The sequence below is a fragment of the Vitis riparia genome, chromosome 11 (genome assembly GCF_004353265.1).
Source record: "Vitis riparia cultivar Riparia Gloire de Montpellier isolate 1030 chromosome 11, EGFV_Vit.rip_1.0, whole genome shotgun sequence".
Lineage (NCBI taxonomy): Eukaryota > Viridiplantae > Streptophyta > Magnoliopsida > Vitales > Vitaceae > Vitis > Vitis riparia.
The window spans coordinates 17,441,102-17,464,388 of NC_048441.1; the positions used below are offsets into that span (position 1 = coordinate 17,441,102).

The 23,287-nt window shown below is 35.2% G+C and overlaps 4 protein-coding genes across 4 annotated transcripts; 1 reads left to right on the plus strand and 3 right to left on the minus strand.

Moving 5' to 3' along the window:
• Positions 1–1,306: 1,306 nt before the first annotated feature.
• On the minus strand, positions 1,307–5,163 carry LOC117924885 (mitogen-activated protein kinase kinase 6). The gene is made up of 8 exons (XM_034843615.1): positions 4,958–5,163; positions 4,350–4,434; positions 3,897–4,031; positions 2,761–2,985; positions 2,470–2,652; positions 2,098–2,321; positions 1,667–1,712; positions 1,307–1,572 (listed from the first exon to the last, which is right to left on the minus strand). The coding sequence occupies exons 1-8, from the start codon at positions 5,029–5,031 to the stop codon at positions 1,480–1,482; spliced, it is 1,065 nt and encodes a 354-aa protein (XP_034699506.1). The 5' UTR covers positions 5,032–5,163; the 3' UTR covers positions 1,307–1,479.
• Positions 5,164–8,841: 3,678 nt separating this feature from the next.
• Positions 8,842–13,145, plus strand: LOC117925310 (glucan endo-1,3-beta-glucosidase 13-like). The gene is made up of 4 exons (XM_034844299.1): positions 8,842–9,236; positions 10,329–11,600; positions 12,493–12,523; positions 12,631–13,145. The coding sequence occupies exons 1-4, from the start codon at positions 9,182–9,184 to the stop codon at positions 12,755–12,757; spliced, it is 1,485 nt and encodes a 494-aa protein (XP_034700190.1). The 5' UTR covers positions 8,842–9,181; the 3' UTR covers positions 12,758–13,145.
• A 2,670-nt stretch (positions 13,146–15,815) lies between these two features.
• On the minus strand, positions 15,816–18,287 carry LOC117925539 (profilin-1-like). The gene is made up of 4 exons (XM_034844565.1): positions 18,051–18,287; positions 17,128–17,265; positions 16,174–16,316; positions 15,816–16,076 (listed from the first exon to the last, which is right to left on the minus strand). The coding sequence occupies exons 1-3, from the start codon at positions 18,171–18,173 to the stop codon at positions 16,182–16,184; spliced, it is 396 nt and encodes a 131-aa protein (XP_034700456.1). The 5' UTR covers positions 18,174–18,287; the 3' UTR covers positions 15,816–16,076; positions 16,174–16,181.
• Positions 18,288–19,814: 1,527 nt separating this feature from the next.
• LOC117924698 (profilin) lies at positions 19,815–23,287 on the minus strand. Its single transcript, XM_034843406.1, has 3 exons — positions 22,983–23,287; positions 21,352–21,489; positions 19,815–20,333 (listed from the first exon to the last, which is right to left on the minus strand). The coding sequence occupies exons 1-3, from the start codon at positions 23,109–23,111 to the stop codon at positions 20,199–20,201; spliced, it is 402 nt and encodes a 133-aa protein (XP_034699297.1). The 5' UTR covers positions 23,112–23,287; the 3' UTR covers positions 19,815–20,198.

A 23,287-nucleotide genomic window follows, 5' to 3' on the forward strand; every position in this document is an offset into this window, starting at 1 on the left:
TAATAAGGGATAATTTCATCCTTCAGTCTAAATCAGGTCCTCCCAAACTCAATGATTTTAATCCAAGAGAGTCATGTGAGGCAAAGACCCATTGGATGGGGTGTCACTCTCTACCAACCCCTTTACCATGTGTGACCAAAACCTAACAAAGAATAGAGTTAGAAGCTAATGAATGAATGGTAGCCAGAGGTTGCTGACTAGGGTACTAGTCATCATAGATTGCTACTTGATGGGCAATGGAGCTGCCTCCACCACAGCCTTTGCAGGTGGGCACCATGCCTTACCTTTCATAAATCTTTCTTATCCACGTATACAGATTTCATATCTGACCCATTATTTAATAAACTTTGACATTTTGCCCATGTTTTTTTTTTAAAAAGATTATTCAGTTTTGTAAGATATTGTATATTAAATGGATGGCTTCACCATACATCAAGAGGGTGTTTTAGGTGGCTGTTGCTTGTAGGCTGATAGCAGAAGTTGTGAACATTCATGGATAAATATATATATTTTTTTGTGCATAAATATTTTTGTTATGTAGTGTTTAACTTTTGGTTTCAGCAATAAAAACAAGGAAAGTAATTAGTGTTGAGTAGTGTCAAAGGAAAAGTATGAAATCAGGCTCAGAGGCTATTGCTAATTTATGTCATATCTAAGGTAATGGATACTGTGAAATACTTGAACAACAATGAGAACCTTGCCTCTGTTGCTGCAGTGACCCCTCAGAATGATTCTATTTTCAAGTGTGAGACTGGAGTAGGGCATACATATCTAAAAGTACATCATCCCTGTTTGATGAAGAAAGGAGAAAAAGCCCTAGTTTAAGATCACAATGACTTTTTTTTTTCTTTTTTCTTTTTTCTTTTTTCTTTTTTAATTTATTTAAATTTGTTTGGTACCATCTTTTTAAGATGTGATTTTCGTACAAATTTAAAAGCGGCATTTTGGAACTGAATCAGTACGCTTTTGAAACCACAGTCAAAAAAAAAAAAGAAAAAAAAAGCTAGTCTGAACAATAATTTAAAAACTAGGCTAAAACTTATATTTTGTTGGAGGAAAGGCCCAATTTGATCCAAAAGTCAAAAATCCTGGCACTCATGGCAGGTGACCTCACCAGTATGTGGCACCTGCCCACACTTATCCATATCCTAACATGAACAGATCCCTTTATACCAAGTGGCTTGCCCAGTGGAAACTGTAATAACTCATGGGCATACCAATTATTCATTTCAGTTTCACCATGAACCCGCCATTGCCATTCCAGTACATTGTCAGATAGTGAGAAAATGCAGAAATTAGAAGTGTATAATCTGTGTAATTTGTCACATAATTGTTATATTTAACTTTAATATGTGATAAAGAGTTATATAACTTGTTAGCTTGACTTCTATGATGTAATTCATATAACACCTGATCAAGATGACAAACAGTGCGTGTTTTGAAGGAAAAGGTACACTGGGAATACTATTACAAGACAAACTATCTTGGGAAATTTACAGGAGGTTCCAAGCTGCCTACCAGAATTTCGAGATCAATGTCCTTGTCTTCAAACTTTTTGATGAAAGGGTGACTCTGAAAGCACAATAGAATTAGCAGTCAAGTCTCTGGCATATGAAACACAAAATGGTATTTGATATGAAGTTACACAAACAGCAGATATACAAACCACGAGGTCTAATGACGACAATCGGTCTTGAGGTTTCTTCTGTATGCTGCAAATGCAAATAACAAAGCGATCAATTACAACATGATCTGTGAATGTATACCAAGTTCTACAAAAAATTGTCAAATAAGAAAAATGGACTGCTTAGACTTGCATTAAACCAACTGTTTGTACCATGGAAGAGCATCTTTTACAAATAAAATGAAGCGACTCTACAGCCGTAACAACTATATGTATTATGAGATACAAGGCCATTTTTCTGTCTTTACAAGTTCATATTCATAATAGTCCCTTGAATGGCATTTTGTGTGCTATAGTAAAAGATGAAAAAGAACACCTAAAATAGCTAAATACCATGAGTAGAAGACAAAAAGACAATTGCAAGGAAAATTAACTAGGATAATTATATTGTGATGAAGATGTCATAGCCATACCAGGCAGATATAAAAGAACAAAATTCTGGAGAGAATTGATCTGGGGGAGCAGATGGTGGTGGGCTTTCTACAATTGCCTCTAAGAGCTCATAAAAGCTTGGCCCGCTTTGCTGGTCTTCAGATTGCATATAAGGAAAATGTCCAATAGCACATTCAAGTGCTACCATGCCCAGACTCCAAATATCACTGCTGTAGTCATAAGTGCTTCCTTTAATTCTCTCAGGCTGAATAAGAAACAAGAATATTTATTGTCATACTTCAAATTCTGCAATGTATAGCATGCATGAGACTATAAGAATTTGAAGCATTCAAAATTGTAGCATAAACTAGAGCCAAAAATTGCCATAAACATAATTTAATCTAACCACATACCGACATGTAATTGTAAGTCCCAACAAACGTGTCCCTCTGACCCATAGAGCTACCTAGCATAGCACTCACACCAAAATCTGTAATCTTTACTTCCCCTTTGTGGTTTACCAGCAGGTTGGATGGTTTTATGTCCCTATGAATTACGTGTCTTTCATGGTGCAAGTACACAAGACCTTGTAAAACCTGGAAATGGAGAGATGATGTATTTGAACCAGAAAGATTTCTTCACTGTTGCATGGGCTTCAATATTCCAGCTTAACATTCAAAATCAATGAAAGGAAGGTCACAGACCTGCTTACAAAGAACAGCAAGATATGGTTCAAGGATTGTTTTGACCTGTCTGATCACATCAACCAAAGATCCACGATCCATGTATTCCAGGACAAGAGAGATGACTCCATTGTGATAGAACGAATGGTAGCAAACAACAATATGTGAACATTGTGATGCTTGATTTATCTTCAGCTCCTGCACAATTTGTTTGCGGAAATTCTCTTGTATATTCATCTGGATGACCTGTTATGCATAACCCACTGACCTCAGTTATATATAAATCTAACTACCTGGAATTGAAGCAGCGATATCCTAGTCATTTGAGAATATCTTACTATCCAAAACAATGAAAAAAAGTGACTATTGTTAATGCTCTGAAAGCAGATGTGGAGAATAATTCATCCTACATGTGATAGTATCTTACAACATATGGCATAGGCTCTGGCTTCCATACAATTCATCCAACACAAGGAAAAAAATAAAAGGAAATAAATGCTCCATTTAGTATCTGTTGGTTACATTTCCAATGAACAATTGCCAAGAAGTGAAAAAATCTGCACTGTATATAAAATTGAAGCACAGACCAATGAATCATTTATGATAGAACTAGAACATCCAAAAATCTGAGAAAGGTTCAATTTCCCCACCTTCTCTATCCTACTCTCTCTGAAATCCCTTCTAATAACTATCACACAGTCATGCAAGATGATTTGGTAGTCTCTTCCTACACCATTTACAACCATGAAAAACTGAATCTCTTTGTTATGATGAAAAGAGAAAAGGCATGTGATTAGGATATGAGGCTAACAAGCCTGCAACTGGTGGAGGGACTCCATCAGTGTAACCCTTGTAAATTCATGTCACTTAATCACCCTAGTGGACTGACTGCTGCACCTCAACTAGACTTTGCCCATTTTCTCGATACAAATTAGCTTTAGGTAAAATGGTGATATTTGGGACCAACAAATGGATGATTGACTAGCTTACAATTTTTTTAAATAAATTTTTTCACCACTCCTTATGACACAAGGCTATAAAAATCTATGAAATAGAAATAATAATCTACCAGGGAAATTTGTCAATAGGATATTAGACAGTCCAGTTTTTAAAAATCAATAGGTAATTCAGAATTTTTTTGTTGCTGATACACTGACCTTCAAGGCAAATAATGTTCCAACCCATTTGTGGCGAACAAGTTGAACAACACCTCCACTTCCCTTTCCAATGACTTTGATGGTCTCAAGATCTTCCAATGAAAATTGTACATCAAGCTCCTTAGCCTCTGAAGGCTGCTCAAACATACAAGAAAAGTAAAACATATGAGGCTCCAGATAAAATAAGAGAACCAATTACTTCAGGCAATAGTCTTGTGTCTGACCACTGATTCCTCAAATTCAGTGGATAAATCTTGATAGATTATGCAAGAAAATTTGTGTAATAAAAAGAACATCTTTGATCAAATTCACCACCAAGAAAAGATCATGCAGTAGGAGATTCTCATCTCAATAAGTATGCCCTTAGCAGAATTGGCATGGAATAGATCACATATTCATAAACTTGTCATGAGATAGAGACACTTGGAAATTTCTATACAAAATTTAACTTACACGAGGTTCTTTCTCCTCAGAGATAAGCCGCAAACCCTTCTGGTTTAAGAGCAGATCACCATCCTGAAATGTGCCACTTGCAGTCCTGGAAATTCAAGGGTACTAATTATGACATAATAAAAATTCAGTTTCTTTTCTTTTCCTACATTTATTGAGAATCAAAGGGGCTATTTTAGCTTCATAGAATCAAAAACCCGATCAAGAACCATAAAATGAAAAAAAAAACAAATTCAAAGAACAATCCCATCAACAGGGCTAGGAAACTCAAAATTGAAAACTGAAAATCAGAGAAATGTCGATTTATGATTCCTTCAGTTTGGTCCCTAAAGAAAACAGAAGAAATGTGATCGAGAAACTCAAGGTTTTAATTGCATTGCTACAACCAATTCAATTAAGGAAAAATGGGGGGGAAAAATCTAAAAATAAAAAAATTGATTTCTTTTCTCATCCTACATTTTCCCCACAACCCAACAGAGAACTAGATATAATGAATCAGAAAACAAATAAAAGAACAGAACCCATAAAGAAATCAAAGAAATTAGAACTGAAACGCAGAGATAAAGACGAAACATTGATGGGACGAGTTGAATAGAGAAGAAGAAACTCACAAGAAACTGGTGATTGGTGTTTCTTGAGCAGGAACAGAGAGCTTCAGTTGCTTCAGTGGCTTCTTGCTCTTCATTGTGATTAGGGTTTCTCTCTAGGGTTTTCGAGTGAGAGAGAGAAAGAGAGACTCTTTATGGAGAAATGGACGACCGACGCCAAAAAGTACAAAATTCAAAGGAAGAAGACCGCGAAATGTTATTGCCAGGAGTGGTTTTGTTTTTTCCACGGAAGCTTCAGGGAGTCCATTGGACGGATGCACGTGGGGAGGCGTGGAAGCAGAAAAAACGGATATGGAAATAGTGCAAGCAAATTTGAAATTTTTGAAACGTTGAAAATATTTATAGAAAGATTGTGAGACAACTGTCGATAACAACAAACGAATAAGTAGACTTTGGGATTTAGTACTCAGCTTAGTTCAATATAAGGCTTTATTAATATTCAAAGATTACCAGAAATTATGGGATGGATGATTTGGGCATACATATTTGATGGGTTGGTAGAAACCCAACCCATGAATGATCCAGAAAGTTGGGCCTAGTAAGCCCACCTGAAAGGCCTACATGGGGAAGAATAAGACATTTGTCATTTGTGTAAAAGTAGAGTTTGGCTTGAAATTGAAATGTTTGAAAATTTGTAAAAAATTTTAAGGCAAAGAGAATGTCAGCAAGGGTGCTAAGAATGTGAGGATCCCTCACATTCTTTGTACCATTCCTCACATTATTTGTACCTTCTACAATTACTTAGTGTTTTAATTTTTAAATTTTCTTAAAAATATTTTTTATCATTTTTAAGCTTAATTAATATCAATAAACAATATTATTTGTATTTTTAAGTGGAAAAAAATTGGAAAATTGTTCAATTTCAAGGTATGGAGAATGTGAACCAGGTACGAAAATGTGAGGATTTCTCGTAATCTTCATACCTTTTCTCACATTTTTCACATTCTCTCTAATTCTTTAGTGTTTTAATTTTCTAATTTTTTTATGATAATTTACATTATTTCCAATTTTAAATTTTTTTAATTAATTTTTTTTTAACAATTCTATCTATAATAACTCAAAATAATATTATTAAACCATGTTATTGTTATTTCAAGTTAAAAAGTAAATCTGAAATTTTAAAAATATAAATAATTTAGGGTACGAAAAATATGAGAACGGTACGAAAAATGTGATAAATACATGTTTGGTACTTTCATCATATTTTTCATATTGATTTTTAGTTTAAAAATTTTTGAAATTACAAATTTATTTTCGAAAATACTATCATTAGTAATTTAAAAGAGTATTAGTAATTTATTTTATTGTAATTTAACTTTAAAAACCTTAAATTCAAAAAATGTAAAATTTGGAGAGTACGGAAAAAAATTAGAACGATCTAATTACCTAAGCTTTACATATGATTATCAAAATGTTGAATTTTAATGAAAATACCCATTTCATATTAAAATATTATCATATTCATTTTTATGTTGAATTTAAATGTTTAATAATTTGTTAAAAATAAAATAATTTAATTATGATATATGATGATTTTTTTTAATAAATATGTTTTCAAATTTTATATCATTTTTATTTTTATTTTTTTTCAATTCTACTTTTATCTAATATTTATTTTATTTAAACCCAAAATTGTTGAGAATGGAGGAAGAAAGAAGGCCACAACCGGTTCTTCCCTTAACCGGTTAAGTGGAATTTTTATTTCAAATTTAAAATGGATGACCAAGATGGCTTGGAAAACTTTTTCGGTAGGTACCGATGAGCTACCCTAGAATTTTCCAAATATTTATAGAAAGATTGTGAGACAACTGTCGATAACAACAAACGAATAAGTAGACTTTGGGATTTAGTACTCAGCTTAGTTCAATATAAGGCTTTATTAATATTCAAAGATTACCAGAAATTGTGGGATGGATGATTTGGGCATACATATTTGATGGGTTGATAGAAACCCAACCCATGAATGATCCAGAAAGTTTGGCCTAGTAAGCCCACCTGAAAGGCCTACATGGGCCTATATTTTTAGGCCCTTTCATTGATTGGGTGGCATTACCGATTAGAAGAATAAGACATTTGTCATTTGTGGCCACTAAACTATACCTTCATGGCACTTTTCAAATGAATGTTCAAAGTGGTCCTTCTTCACACATTTTCATTTTCTCTTTTAATTCTTTTTTAAAATTTGTTACAAGTTGCATGTAGAAATTACAATTTTAGCTTAAATTTAAAATTATAATACTTTTTCAAACATAAGATTTTAAACTTTTTTTTTTTTAAATACTAATCAAAAGATCGATTTAGCCCAAATATCATAAGAATGTTGAAGGAAATTGTTTTTAGATTAGTAGGAATGAACTCTCAAACTTTAGTTTCAAAGTAATCCGGGTTACACACTTTTAAATACCAAAAATTAGTGTATTATTTGGTAATTGTTTTTGAAAATAATTTTAAACAACAGTTTTTTAGAACTATTTTTGAAAATCGTTTTATAATGTTTTGTAGAATAAAAATATGTTTAGGAATATAAAATATTTTTAACTTATTTTTAGCACTCTTAAATATATTTTAAAAATAATTTTTATATTTAGTACTTATTTTTAATCATTATTTATATTAATATAATTATTTTATAAATAAGCTTTTAATAAACAAGTGAAAATAATTAAAAACACTTTAAAAATGTTATCTGATAACATTTTGTATTATATATATTTTTTAAAAAAAGTTTATTGTCAAATATGTTTTCCTAATTTTTTTTAATAATAAAAAATTATTTTTAAAAATAAGTATAACATAGAGTCTTAATTTCTTTTTTGCTCCAAATATCAAATTTAATGCCCTTTTAACAAAGAATTAGGGTTTCTACACCATTGGATACCTAGTGGAGAGATGAAACAAACATGGGTACCAAGTGAACTCAAAGATGAATGTGATGTTCAATAGAATAAAAAATAAAATTAATTTATTTTATTGAAAAATAATTACTTTTCAAATAACATGATTAAAGTTTTGAGTGTAGTCACACCCATTTGATTCTTAGTAAGTAATATTTTCTTCAAATAGAAACCTAACCCTAACAAATAGGGATAAAAGAATACCACCCATACCCCACCCATCTTAACCCAAAGTAGAAGAAAGGCTAAAAATAATGCCATTACCCACTAGTTTACTCCAAAGTAAAAACAAAGTAACAAGAAAAAGGTGAAAAAAACACAAAGGAAGAAAAAACAAAAATGCCAATTTGGACTTTGATCCCAAATTTCCTCAAATTCTATGACCCATAACCAAGTTTTTGGTTCAAATGGATTTTTTTGGGAACTTGAAACTAAATATTATTAAATTATTTTTTAATATTTTATTTATATTAAATATTATTTTTAATATTAAAAAAGTTAAAATTAGAGTTTGTATGAATGATAATCGTTTTTAAAAATAATTTTTTTAAAAAAAATAAGAAAACACATTTGATATATAAAAAAACTATTTTTATTTTTTATTCATGTCTTTTTTTATTATGATGATTGTTTTAAAAAATAATTATATAAATACATAAAACAATTAAAATTAAAGTATTATACAAAAATTTATTTTTAAAATATATTAAAAATATTCTAAGTATTCAAGGAAACTTTTCTTTTATAAAATATTAAATAAAGATTTTCAAAAATTTTACAAAAAATAGTTGAATGGAAGTTTCAAAAAATAATATTATTATAAAATAAATAAATATATTGGCATCATGAATCATGGGATGTACGTTGGATGGCCATGAATGACAGCCACAAAGTGTAAAGCCAAAGAGAGATGAAAAAACAAAGAGGAAAATGGAGGTTTTTGGATGGAAGCAGAGAGTCATGGCCGCAGTGGCGTGTGGGGCAGTAATAGTGTAAAAACATATACAGCAGACATGCCCAGCAACGGAATCGAGGTGCTTTTCTTTATTCTATTTCATAATCAACCTGAAGTCCGGTCCCCATTTCTGTCGCACTCTCTGATGCCAACACAGAGCGCCTCGCCCTCTCTCTCTCTCTCTCTCTTCGTACAATCTCGATAATCTATGCATCTTTCTCTCCTCTCCAGCTCCCAGAGGTAGAGAGTGAGAGTGAGAGTAGGAGAGAGCCGTTGGGGGATGAACGTTGGACTGGGTGGAGAGACGCAACTCAAAAGAGTAAAGCTCTGATAACGAAAAGGAGGAGGGGGAGAAGGAGAAAGCACTGTGATAGAGGAATGGCAAGGGGGTTTAGGCTCATTTTTGCCACTTCACTGCTTCTCACGCTTCTGGGTCTACTCTCTTTCTTACTCTCTGTTTATTTATGAATGTTTTTATGTATGTGTTGTTCTTTATTGTTACTGCATTGACTGAACTAGTCCGGCTGTGGTGGTTTACTATTATGTTTTTAAGCTGGTTTTTCTGGGTTTTAGTTCCTTCTTGGATCGATTTCATCATTCTTCTTGATGGTTGGATCTTTGCGTTCATGCCTCAATCTTCGATTTTGAACAGTGGATGGATCTATCTCGAACAGAATCTTTTACTTTTGTGTGTTTTGATAGTATATGAACGAATCTTGATGCTTTTGTGGGTAATTTATGTCTTTATCTTCGCTTGTGCTTCATCTGTACCTAAAATCATTTGAGGTCGTTTCTCTATGATTCATGTGGGGTTCTCACTTGGGTTTATTTCTTTCCTCTCTATGGGGGTCTTCACAGTTCACAGTTCCTTGTCCAAGATAATGGCTCCGCATGCTAATTTTTTCGCCATTTTTCTGTAGCCTACCAATTAATGCTGCATCCAAGTGGATGCATTTATGCCATTCCACTGACCAGTACATTTGTCTAGTAGGTGGGATATGGCGATGTTAGACCGACGCCCATGATGAATTTATTGTGTTTGTAGACCCCTTATGCTCGTGTTTCAACATTGCGTGTCATGTCACCATTCTTACTCCTTTTGTAGCTTCTTGTCCCGCACATTGTCCGAAAAATCTGAATTTATAGGAGAGGGAGTGCATCCATACAAAAAAAGTGTAGCTTCATGAGGGCTACATTTGAACAATAGGATATACAGCATCATAAACTCATATAGCTAAGTTGCAAGTGATCCCAGTGAGGCTTCTTCCCACCTATAACTGTTTGCCATGTTTGATTGGTGAGGTTTCATAAATTGGTGGTTATTCTGAATCAACTGAAGAAAAACAAGAACTGAAGTTTAACGCCTTTCATAGTTATAGCTTGAAAAATTGTAAAGTTTAACTCTCCTAAACTCTATTATTCTATTTTCATACACAGCCTATATTGTATCCAATACTAGTAGGATGCTTACATTGATTTTAGGAGTCTGATTCAGGACTTTGAATGTTGGAAATTTATGCAACAGGTCTGTGCAGGGGAAGCACGATTGGGGTTTGCTATGGGAGAAATGCAGATGACCTCCCCACACCAGATAAAGTAGCACAGCTGGTTCAGCTTCACAAGATTAAATATTTGAGGATTTATGACTCTAATATTCAGGTTCTTAAGGCCTTTGCTAACACTGGGGTTGAACTCATGATTGGGATTTCGAATTCAGACTTACTCCCATTTTCCCAGTTCCAGTCTAATGCAGACACTTGGCTGAGGAATAGTATTCTTCCATACTACCCAGCCACAAGGATCACACACATAACTGTCGGTGCTGAAGTCACAGAAAGCCCCAATAATGCCTCTTCTATGGTGGTACCTGCCATGAAAAATGTCCTCACAGCTCTGCGAAAAGCTGGTCTGCATAAGAAGATCAAAGTTTCAAGTACCCATTCCCTAGGGATTTTGTCTCGGTCATTCCCACCCTCTGCAGGGGCTTTTAATAGCAGCCATGCATTCTTTCTCAAACCCATGTTGGAATTTCTTGCTGAGAATCAGTCTCCTTTCATGGTTGATATCTATCCTTACTATGCCTACAGAGATTCCCCAAACAACGTGTCTCTAGACTATGCTCTATTTGAGTCATCCTCAGAAGTTATTGATCCAAACACTGGTTTGCTTTACACTAACATGTTTGATGCTCAAATTGATGCTCTATATTTTGCATTGATGGCTCTTAATTTCAGAACAATTAAAATTATGGTCACTGAGACAGGCTGGCCTTCAAAAGGATCTCCCAAGGAGACAGCTGCAACTCCTGATAATGCTCAGACTTATAACACCAATCTCATCCGTCACGTCATCAATGACACCGGCACTCCTGCAAAGCCAGGAGAGGATCTAGATGTGTATATCTTCTCATTGTTCAATGAGAACAGAAAGTCTGGTTTAGAATCTGAAAGGAACTGGGGGTTATTTTATCCAGATCAAACAAGTGTTTATAACTTGGATATGACCGGAAAGGGTGCTGTAACCATGACTACAGAAACAAATGTAACAAGCTCAAATGGAACATGGTGTATTGCATCGTCTACCGCTTCAGAAATGGACTTGCAGAATGCCTTAGATTGGGCTTGTGGTCCTGGGAATGTGGACTGCTCTGCTATTCAGCCTAGCCAGCCTTGTTTTGAACCAGATAATGTAGTTTCCCATGCATCTTTTGCATTCAACAGTTACTACCAGCAAAATGGAGCTACTGATATTGCTTGCGGTTTTGGAGGGTCAGGAATCAAAGTTAATAAGAACCCAAGTATGTACTCTAAGATCCAACCTTTCCTGATAGGCAACATTTGCTGTTGGATTGATTGTTCTGCTTTTACATGAGTGTGCTCACATTTAGGGAATAAGAAGTCTTACCAGTTCCTTGCACATAAATTTAGCAATGTTTGAGTGTTTGTCAATCTATGATTAAATCGGACAAAATATTATATTTGGTCTGAGAACAGTATTGTTGCTAGAAATTCAGAAAAAGTCCGTCCATCTTACCATGTCATGTGCTATAACTTGTTGTGCTCAGGGGACTTCGTAGAGTTTTCTTAACCAACCTGTAACCTTGTCACGTTCTTTCTTTGTTTGTAGGCAATGCAACAAGGAAGCCAACAAGAATGCCAGTCTACAACAAAAAATAAAAGGATATCCATGTGTTTGGTGTTTTTGCACAACCAAATAGATTTTAGGACATTCTCAGATGAAAATTCTCTTAGATTGCACACATGTACACATGAACATGCACCAATGCTTGTTCCTTCTGTAACCTAAGTTTACTATTGGCTGGGAACACTTGATTTTAGGGTGTCAAAATAAAACTTACTGTATGTGTGTTGTGCGGTTGTTTGGTGGAAGCTGGGCAAGCTTTGTCAACGAGGAGGGTGAACTCTTGGGTACAACTGCCACTGGACAAAATGTTGTATATTTTGCCAGCACCCTCCACCTCTTACAATGTCTTGTTTCAATGTCCAAACCACCGAGAGAAAATGTTATATATGATTCTGTGTCCCAAATATGGGATTAGCTATTAAAATTTTCAATGCAAGTGAACAACCTCATTTTTGTTTTCATTCAGTTCCATATAGAAGCTTCCGTGTTTTATCAGAATTCCTTTCAAAGACTTGCTAAAATACTGTTTCGTGTTATTTGTGCAGGTTATGATAACTGCTTGTATATGACAACAGGGTATGTTTACATTTTAAGTCAAATTTCTTATTTGATCTTTTAAGCATACACTACCTTTTTCTGGCTTTCCTATTCACCATGCTGGACTTTTTGCAATGTTTAAACAGGAGCAACAAAACTGCTGCAAGTAATGCAACAACAGCCCTTGCTTCAACCACCACTTCCTCTGCAGCGAATGCGTTGTTTGCTTGGACACTGAGTTGCCTGCTTATGGCTCTGCTCTCATTTCTCTAAATCTTGGCAAATGTCTAGGGAAGCTCGATTTTGGAAGCATGCTGAATAGCCCACCATGGAAATGAGAGTGGTGGCCGCTTTTGAGATGCTGGAACAGGTACAGGAAAGGAAATTTTCTTAAACTGCATGAGATTGTATCTGTAGAAGAGCAACCTGCCTTTAGTTTTGCATGATATAAAGAGGTGCTAAGAAGAGGGTAATCATTTGAGAAGATTATTTGTAGGTGGTAGATCTGTATTTGGTACATATAAGGTAGTTCAGGCTTGTGCAATTGCTTTGTAGTTGAAGATTGTTGTGTAACTGATTTAAAGCGGGTGGAAGTTGCAATTATGCTGTGTGACACACAATTTTAAGCAAAATTAAGTTGAATGGATGTAGTTTTTGTGCATTTTGTGTGATATAGTGGCTCCACAAGCCTCCCATAGATCAAATACTTCAGTTGGGGTTTTTCTATTTTCTTACATTCTGAATTGACATCACATGATATCTGGCACATCTCTGATCTCACAACTCAAACCCCTGTTAGAACTAAAATGATGCCCAGATTTCATCAGTGATTTCAAATTCACTCTTCCGTACTCTCCTTTCGGTATGAGCTTTGCTTTTAGTGGTCCTGAACTAAATAGCTTCTGGATTTTTTATACCGAGACCCAAGGTTGAGCCTTACTGGTTAGTGAGGTCCAACCAATGAGACTATTCACATACTCATATCAATCATTTCTTATATTGACATTCTTACATATGCCATGTCATGTGGCATACGATGGTGGTGGGTACCTTAGTGGTGACATGCCTCCTTCCTCTTAATTCGGCCTAAGCAGGTTCAATGCATGCACATTAAGGCTCTCACAACGTCTTAATAACTCGATGGGGTAAGAGGGGGCCAAGCCTATTGTCAAGGTGCACGAAGTTTATGTAGGACTTCCAGTGCCTTGCTCTCAGTGGAGGAAGCCATAATAGCATCATGATGCCACTTAGCCACTTTCTAAGGGGGACGCCTTTGAGAGAGTGGATACCAAGTAGAGAGGCTATAAGATGATACAAACTTGAACAAAGCGCTCTTGTGCTTCATGAAATAAGGGGGATACCATCTATACAAAGGATAAGGTCGATATAAACATTACAAGGAAGCAAGTTGACATCAACTTTGCATGAAGGATTAGGTTGACATTACCTTGTGTGTGTTTAAATCGACCAATCTTATTAGACAACGACCTTGTTTGGGATAGCTTCCTATTTTTGGCTTTTAGTTGAAAATTGAAGCCAAAGTAGATAATATTAATATTATAAAAAATTTGTTAAACATAAAAGAATTTCTTACATAAGTCAAAATATAACTTATTCTCTTGATGTGTGGCAAGTCATTTGATTATGTTATGCTCCTTAGCATGAAATTCTCCATTGTCCTCATATTCCGAGGAAAGGGCCTTAACTAATTCTTGAACACTATCTTGTATACTAATGACTTCTCAAGCAACAAATGAAGTAAGACTTTGGTCGAATAGTGCCTTTCTTGTCCTTATTAATGGGTAACAAAAAGAAACAATTTATTTTACTTTTTTATTTTATTTTCATATTAAGTTATTTTTTCAAATCATGAACTTTTTTGAGTCATTTGCTTTATATTTCTTCCCTCTAATACCTCTATTTATGTCATACTTCTTGAGACAAAATTGCACTTTAATGTTCATCTTCATCATTAGATTTGTACCTTGATAGGTCGTCATCATTAAGGTGAAATTTATGTTCTCCATTGTTTGTATCTCATTGCTTGATGAACTCTCGTCTACATGGCTTGGTGGAATCATCATTGTCATTGATGCCAAATTCTTTATCCTCATAAGCATCTTCACAATCATCCTTAATATCATCTTCACTCACTGCATCTGCATTCTCAGTCTCACCTTCAAACCTTACATCTTCTATGGATCCATGACCACCCTTCATCCCACCACTTTGAAACTCTTATGTCATCACCATCTTTTAGATTGAGTTTTTGCTTTATGGTATTTGGGTCTTCATCATCATCAGCCCCATTCTTAGTGGGGAGTGGTGCTTCACCTGAAGGCTCAACCTCATCTTCAAACCCACAATAATCGAATCCAACTTATATCACATGTGATCCACCAACTTGCAAAAAGATTGTGTTAGGACCATAATCTCAATTGGAGTAGATCTTCTAATAGACATTATAAGGTGAATCATTCTTTGGCATTCATTATAAATTCTAAAGATTTGTTGCAATTCTTTATTGACGTTCACATCAACATATTGATTTGAACCTAGCAAGTAATACCTTACTTCAATACAACAAAATTGCGTGCTAAATCAATTAAAATCATAACAAACAAATATTTTCTTGACTTTCATATTAAGTTTTTTTTCAAATCAATTAAAGACGCAAAACTCTTATTGAGTTTAAAAATAGTTTTTGACTTACCATAAGTTGAATCAAATAGAGCCTACCTCAAAGAGTTTAAAGACTTTAACCCTAACCCGTCTCTCATCATACAAGCAAATGAATGCGGTTTCACTTCACAAATATTATCCCAATTGCAAGGTGATGGTGCATTCCCTTAGCAACATCCATCATAGGGGGACATCCATTAAGATGACGGTCAGCACCCGTGCCAAGTGTGCCTTCCAACCTAACACAGGCGAAGCAACACACACACATATAGCAAAGCAAGACACAAGTACTCATGTAAGCTAAAAATCATCTGATACACAGGATGATGGATTACTGATGATCCAACATTGACCATTAAAACATGTAACAAGGGCATACAGATACACATAGGGTGAACAAAATTGGGTACCAATAATTGTAATGTGTGGAACATATATTAAATCACTAATAATGTATCTTACTACAACCTTCTCCATTTGATTAGTTTGATATATTTGAGGGTATTTTTACTTCCCTTGAGATTTCCATGTAAACAAATCTTGGGTAAGCATCAGATTACTTGATAAAATTCAGCTTTTCATCACATGTGTGTAACAAAACTCACAAACAAACATTGTAGCACATCTACTCTCCCAAAAATAGTCCAACTTCAGATGTAAATGAATCACAGACCAAATAAATTACTTATGAGACATTTCCATCAATTTAAGACATCCATTACAAGAAAACCCACCACAAGGCACATAAGTACCCCACATGAAAATCAACACAATACTTTTCACCAACAAGAGTACAAACAATAAGTGTACAAAACAGAATCGTACATCACATAGGAGATCATATCCATTACTTCTTAAGCACCAAATTTCTTTTGTTTCCACTCAGGAGTCATGCCATGGCTTCAAACACCTGAAATTTTATTAGATTGCAATCAACATTACAAACTATAGGCAGATGCAACTGGTAAAGAAGCCAAGAAGAATCATAACTAAATAAGAAGACGTACCAAAACAATTAAAAACCCTGATCGATGAGATAGTCACCAAGCCTTTCAACAATCATGTTGCACTGACCAGGAGTCAGTGGCTCGTTATAGATACCAATGATCAACGCCATATTGGTCTTTTTGATCGTAGCACCACCAGAGCCCTGAACCAGGGTGACAGTTAAGATATATGCATGAGAAATGAGCCATTGATAGAGGAAAAGGTCCCATAGTGAAACCATACCGATTCACAATATTTGATCTCTTTCTATTTTGATGATAAGTTTCCAGTTTTGATCCATAAATGTTTGCTTCACATAAGTGGCCAGGTACGAATGTAACTGGAATTTTCATTGCACAAGTACACTGGCTCTCCCTCGGTTTGCTATTATTATTTTTTAAAGGTTATTCCACCAAAAGGCAAAAATATGATAACCGAATAAGCATATTAATATCATTATAATAAGTCATTCCGTGAATATTGTTTAAAATGTAACTTGATCATTTTGGTTCAAATCCAATAAAAGACAACTTTCAACACATATTCAGCATATTAATCTGGTGGGAGTAACCTGAATGCATGAATTTCAAACATCTACCAGAACTACGACATGTATTTTGTGATGCAGAATCCATTTTATAGTTTATACCCAAGATGGAAATTCTCAATGCACTGTGTACTACAGAAATGACCTAAATACTTGAATTTGAGGATTTCCCCGATTTTGGCGGTCCTCAAAACCATGCCAATGAGTAAGATTGTGTACAAAAGCTAAGCATTCTAAGAATAAGTGTAATCTTTTGTATTTGACAAACTCAATAGATGGTCCAGCCTTCTGATGTCTTAAATTGAACTCGCAAATAAATTTGTCACACCCCTGTCTATCTGCATTATGTATACTTTTCTCAATTAAATGCAAATGTGTAAAAGTAATAAAAATATAATCATAGCATGATAAGATTCGAAGTCATCACCTTCTTCCCTCGAATGACGACACCTGACTCTCCTTGGATCACCATATATTTTGTTCCACCAAGATATAACCCAGTTGGGGCCAGCGATCCAGGTTCATTAAAGTCGTTCATAATTGCAGTGATCTCTTCAGGCTTAAGCTGAAGTTTCAAAAGAAACAAAACATAGTTATTTCATGAGAAAGAGAAAGCTATACAAATGTGTTAAAAAATGTGATCAGTCTCAACTGGAGAGAGGGGAAGAGGAAATTCAAATATTAACAATCTCCTTTCCCGTTATTCCAAACTATTTAAGGGGACCTAAAAATTTCAGCCAATTTTCCTCCGATCATACATCTACACTAGTTCAATGCAAACTGTCGGCAGCAATCCCCTAGTCCTCTCAGAACCTTCTACCCATGGTCCGAAATGAATCAAGCCGAGCCGGGTAGCAGGCTCTGAAATTAACTAGCTTCAAATAGGATCGCCTGGATCTTTTTATCTCACAAATGCTAAACTCTAATAAAGAAAATGGGCTCCAGCATAGGTTACGTTCTTGATTAATCCTCTAATGAAGCTCAGCTCAGGTAGCTCTTTTCATCTTCCAGCCCATCTTCCATGGTGAAAAGTGCAGAGATTCCAAACAACAAACAAAAGCCCAAATCCAGAAAAGGCAAAAACTCAATTCCAAATGTAAACCCCGATAGGAAAATAGTTACCCACATCGAATCCAAGACGAAGTCAAACTATATCAAACTAAATCAAAGCTAAATCAAATCCCAATCCACCAAAGAATCAACCCATAATGAAAAAGCCGACGACACCCAGCGGACAAATCAGATCAAAAACCGGAAATTAAAGAAAACCCGATTTCAATTCAACCAATGAAATCAGCAACTGAATCCAGCCAAAGTTGAAAGAGGCAGAAAAGAAGAGGACATGAGAACCTGAGGGAAGGAGTCGCTCTGGGCCCAGACAGTGCCGTCGTGGCCGATGATGGAGGCGGCGGTGAGATGATTGCCTTCGATTTCGCACATCAGATGATCATCCACGTAAGTTTGCCACGACATCTCTTCTTCTCTTCTTCTTCTTCTTCTTCTCCTTCCTTCTTCAGTAGTAGTTGTTTACTCTCGACTCTGTGTCTCTCCTAGCCTGTACTCATTGATGATTCTTTTCTGTTATGATGAAAGCTCCGCGTCCGCCTCTTGGGTTGCGTGTCTCATTCTAGAACTCTCCCGAGAAAACGACGTCGTTTCCATTTCTTCCCTACACGCTTGAAAAGAAATCGCACTACGGCTTCTGTTTTAGTTTTTCTCATTCTACTCACGTCAAAAAGAGAAACTTCACAACACTTTCCTATTTTTCCCCGAAACTTCTAGTCCACTGTTTATAAAATTATTAATTATTAGTCCTAAAATTAATATATTTTTAGATGGTTTAAGGTGATTGAAATAATGAATGACTTTTAATTTATCAAGAAAAGTAAAGTGATGAAACAAATTGAATTGAAATTCAAAGAATTAGAACTTGTGTGGCAAGTATATTCCAAGTGCTTGAGACGTCAGTATCATTGGGGGAATGTATTATATGTCATTGGCATGATTCATTTCGTATTGTTTGGGTAAATATATTAAATTATTATAAGTTCGGATAAACTTGGATATATTGCCCATCTTTCCTTGCAGTGGTGCACTATGTGTCAATTGATATGTGCCAGTGGCTTCAATTTGCAATGGTTGAAGTTCACCTATTTTATGCAAATATCGTCTTCTATAGCTAACGAATTTTTTGTCTGATTGACAAAGTTGATTCCACTTGACTTCTTAGGTTCGTGGATGATATGACTTGCCACCTTGCTATCCATCTCAAACGGCTGACCCTATTGGATGGGCCTAGTTTCATGCAACTTGGGTATAAGATATTAAAACGGATAATATTTCTATTAAAAAAAGTAAATGGTTATATAAATGGAATCACCGATTTACCACCTTAATGGGGTTTTATTGGTCCTTATAAAATGTGTTTGTTAGTTCATATAATCTTATGATATATAATAAAGACATTCTATTTACAAAAAAGACAAATGTAATATCTCATATCAGATAGGGAAAAAAATTTATGGTACCATATATATTATGAATTTTTTGTGATTATATAAATGTGTGGAACATCTCTAAACTATGTTTTCATTGGTTTGTCAATATTGACCCAAATTTAGATATTCCAATGAAATTTGGAGCATTCCAAAAACAACTTGGGGATCCAACTACTAGAAGACAAGTAGTTTGATGCAATATTTCTTTGATATATTTTCCCCTATTTGCATTTTGTGATTTGACATACGTGGGTTGTGTTTATAAAGGAAGTAAATGTGACATCTTGTATCAGATTGGGAAGACCTAAAACGGATTATATATGAGAAAATAAATCATTAAATTGGAGCTTCAAAAAGACTTACCAAAAGCACAAATAAAGATGTGGGTTAGTTTTTAAAGCACTGTTCATTAGTTAAAAAATGCAAACAGGTACCTCGATGATAGTCTTGGAATGGTCTTAAGAATATCCCTGAAAACAGAGGCCCAATAATTTACTTGTGCGGATTTCTCCCCAACATCCTAGAAAGCAAAGGAAAAGAAAAGGAATCGGCTATCGTTTTCTGCTGTTCTACCAAAAAAACCAATGAAAAAGGACAAAAAAAATTGCCACATAAGTTCCGTGAGATGGCTTTGTACTCAATGAAGAACTGGCAGTGAATTGCCCATCCAGGATAAGTTACAGGTAAACCACAATAGACCCATGAAAATTTCAAAATTAATACTGCTATCTGACCAAAACAAAAAGAGGGAAATTTGGGAAAAAGGGATAGCATTAACCGGTGGTGGAATACACATAAATCAAGAAAATATAGAGAAAATTCCGACTCAAAACAACCAAACAACAAACTGTTTCTGTCCTCATATGGTTATTGTCTGCAACAATTCCACTGCCAGTTCATGGTTTAGAAAGAAGTAGATGGATGCTTGAAACCAGAAAAGCGAAACAAAATGATGGTTGTAACCCAAGGAGAAATACTAGAACCATAATATGACTTAGGCCTACAGGCCCTGATCAACCAGGTAATCCCCCAACCTTTCAACAACCATGTTGCATTGTCCTGGAGTCACAGGTTCCTCATAGATGCCAAAAACCAGTGCCTGACCAGTCTTCTTTATAGTGATGCCGCCTGATCCCTGCCAAACAAGTATGGATGTGCTTCTAATTAAAAAACTGGTGGTAACTTGTCGAATGAGAAAATAAATTGTTGCCAACAAATTATAAAAAAGAAAATGTGAAATGCAGTTGCTTCAGCCTATGTAAATGAACTCAATGGTGTTAAAAGTTAAAAATAAGCAAGGAACATAGAGTTGCAGAGGGCAAAAGCAGAACCATACTTGCCATTTTTCTGCCCTTCTCCCGATAAGGGAAAGGAATTCTAATTGAGATTCAGATGGTATGTTGTACGTCCACCTTTGTTTGTGCAGGAATTCAAGATCAACGAAATACAACTATTGATGTTTAGGAACTTTTCATGCTTGGAACTGATAAAGTAAAAGGTAACCTGGGAATAGAAGCCTGTCTTTGGCTCCCATTGTCCAGAAGAGGAGGGGAGGGTGATATGTGTTTGTCGACATAAATGTGTCAAATTTTGTTATTAACCAGTGGCATCTACAATGACCAAAATGAAAACCCTTCTAAAAGTTAGAATGAGAAATTACAGAAGTATTATGGCTATTGACGATATTGCCACCTTAAAAGTAGAAGAATACTGACTCAGGACATATAATAGACCTGTCAAGTGAGCTTCAAGTCCTTATTCTTACATGATAGTAAGAAAAACTCATCTCCCATAATATGCGCCAAAGATGGAGGGACCATGATTGTGTTGTGATATACAGCTATGCTATGCTGTTAAGAACTCCAGAGGTTTGAGATACTGGTATATGGAAATAGTCAAATCCAATATCAAAAAGCACATAGAAATACTCTTGCTTGATGATTAGTCCATAAGGGCACATATTAAAAAAGAGAGAATACTAAGACTAGCATGAGAACTTCATTAGCATGAATCTGAAAATGCTGAAGCAATTCATGTAGCCAATGCAAGGTAGATGTGACATAAGGCTGTGCTGGGTTGAGTTAAGTTGAAGTTACTTGTTTAGAAAATGTTGGTGTATGATTCTAAAAATAGGTTGAAGTACATCTATTCACCTTCTTTCCACGGATGACAGCCCCAGGCTCTCCCTGAATAACCATATACTTTGTACCCCCGAGGTATAAGCCAGTAGGGGCAAGGTGACCTGGTTCTGCAAAATCATTCATGATACCAGTGATCTCTGGAGTCTTGAACTGCAAATAAAGACCAACATAAGAGCATAGACATTCAGAAGCATTTCAACCTTAGCAATTGCAAGGCATGAAAGCTCTTAGTGGTAACAGCAGCTAATAGAAAATTCTCAGTCATGGTGATCTTTTATTTTTGCGACCATAACATAGCTGCGATAACAAAAATACCAAGTGCAGTCAAACTATTTCTCAACAAGAGAGCAGAAATTGAGACACTATTGGTGGCAGTGGCAATTAATTTTGTTGAAGAAAGATACAATGCAAAAATAGCTTCAAACTACCAACAAAAAATCTAAATCAATATAACACATGCCACAAGCAGAAAAAGATTTCCTTTCAAGCAAGTTTAACTTCATCATGTGGATCTTAAGCCTTCTTTATTGAATGAGGTAACCAGCTACTTTCCATCCAGATAATAGAACCCATATTTTAGGGGTAACCAAATGCTGATCAGATGTCCATCATGAAATGGCTTCCATAATTCAATCCAAGCAATTGAATCTCTAAAATGTGGAGTTCGGTGCACAAAATCAAATCCAAATTGATCGAGATATATGATGACCCATACTAACCAAAAATTAATGACAAATGAAAAAAAGAAAAGAAAAAGACAACACTAATTCACAAGTATATCAATGGGTGGTTGAAAGGAAATAACACTAGCATTTGATTAGCTAAAAACGAAACAATCACAACGATTAAGTTCTGAAGCATCATTTGTTTGACATGACCAAAATGGTGAAACAATATATAACAAAGACAATTTTTAAAAAGGAATGGGAACAAAACAAAGACATCCTAAAAAATTGTTGATAAGAATATCTGAACTCCACAAGACATGATCTAAAATACAAACTAAAGCCAGTAAAGAAACATCTTTACATTAATAAAAAAATTGTAAAAAATCAATAGATTTATTTTGGCAATTGAAATAAGTTAGCAGAATCCATTAATTCAATCCACATTACCTCAAAAACCGATCAAATGGCACAATATTCAGATCAAATGCCACTTAGGTTAATCTAAAACATCAATCAAAGCCATTGAACAACATCTTTGCACTAATCAAATTTGTTTCTTTTTTCCTTTTTTTTTTTTAAATAGTGGCTTCATTTTGGAATAGAAACTTCTTAAAATAAATCCATTAATACAATCCACATTACCTCAAAACGGATCAAATGTCACTATATTCAGATCATACACTTCCACTGAGACATTCCTCATCTTTTAACCAATCAAGATTGAAATCAGTTAAAATCAAACCAAAACAATGCATGCAACGATTACTATTCAAAGAGATCAATGCACATTCCAACTCGATCAACCGAATGGAAAACGCAATCACATTGCACGTTCGATCACAATCAGATCAATCAATCACACTCGAAACCGAAGATCACGGACCTTAAGACAACCAGATCAAACAACAATATCAAAACCGAATGAGAGCAAGCAAATCAAAGACGGTGGCAAGATTTGTGATGATTGAGAGAGACCTCTGGGAAAGAAGTGCTCTGCGCCCAGATGCTGCCGTCGTGGCCGACGATGGCAGCGGCGGTGAGGTGCTGGCCTTGGCCGTCGATTTCGCACATCAGATGGTCATCTACGTATGTCTGCCACGACATTTTCTCTCTTCTTCTCTCTAGAAGATGAAGACGATGTTGGTGGTTGTTCTTCTGGCTCTGCTGTTGGTTTTGATTTCGTTCTCTCCGTTTTTCTTTTGATTTTAAATAAATAGGAGAGTAACGAAAAAATGATGGAGAGAGAGAGTGATGGATCTCTGATCTTCTTCTCTCAACCG

What these genes read in the sequence shown, in the direction of transcription:
- LOC117924698 (XM_034843406.1), bottom strand. Translation starts at nt 23,111, where the DNA reads ATGTCGTGGCAGACATACGTAGATGACCATCTGATGTGCGAAATCGAC. An exon ending in AGAGCACTTCTTTCCCAGAG is followed by an intron (nt 21,490 to 22,982) that starts GTCTCTCTCAAT and finishes CTTTATTTGCAG; the next exon opens with TTCAAGACTCCAGAGATCAC. An exon ending in CTGTCATCCGTGGAAAGAAG is followed by an intron (nt 20,334 to 21,351) that starts GTGAATAGATGT and finishes CTTGTTTGGCAG; the next exon opens with GGATCAGGCGGCATCACTAT.
- LOC117925539 (XM_034844565.1), bottom strand. Translation starts at nt 18,173, where the DNA reads ATGTCGTGGCAAACTTACGTGGATGATCATCTGATGTGCGAAATCGAA. An exon ending in AGAGCGACTCCTTCCCTCAG is followed by an intron (nt 17,266 to 18,050) that starts GTTCTCATGTCC and finishes TTGAAACTTCAG; the next exon opens with CTTAAGCCTGAAGAGATCAC. An exon ending in TCGTCATTCGAGGGAAGAAG is followed by an intron (nt 16,317 to 17,127) that starts GTGATGACTTCG and finishes ACCCTGGTTCAG; the next exon opens with GGCTCTGGTGGTGCTACGAT.
- LOC117925310 (XM_034844299.1), top strand. Translation starts at nt 9,182, where the DNA reads ATGGCAAGGGGGTTTAGGCTCATTTTTGCCACTTCACTGCTTCTCACG. An exon ending in CAAAGTTAATAAGAACCCAA is followed by an intron (nt 11,601 to 12,492) that starts GTATGTACTCTA and finishes TTATTTGTGCAG; the next exon opens with GTTATGATAACTGCTTGTAT. An exon ending in TGCTTGTATATGACAACAGG is followed by an intron (nt 12,524 to 12,630) that starts GTATGTTTACAT and finishes ATGTTTAAACAG; the next exon opens with GAGCAACAAAACTGCTGCAA.
- LOC117924885 (XM_034843615.1), bottom strand. Translation starts at nt 5,031, where the DNA reads ATGAAGAGCAAGAAGCCACTGAAGCAACTGAAGCTCTCTGTTCCTGCT. An exon ending in GAACATTATTTGCCTTGAAG is followed by an intron (nt 2,986 to 3,896) that starts GTCAGTGTATCA and finishes TATGCATAACAG; the next exon opens with GTCATCCAGATGAATATACA. An exon ending in GGACTTACAATTACATGTCG is followed by an intron (nt 2,322 to 2,469) that starts GTATGTGGTTAG and finishes TTTCTTATTCAG; the next exon opens with CCTGAGAGAATTAAAGGAAG.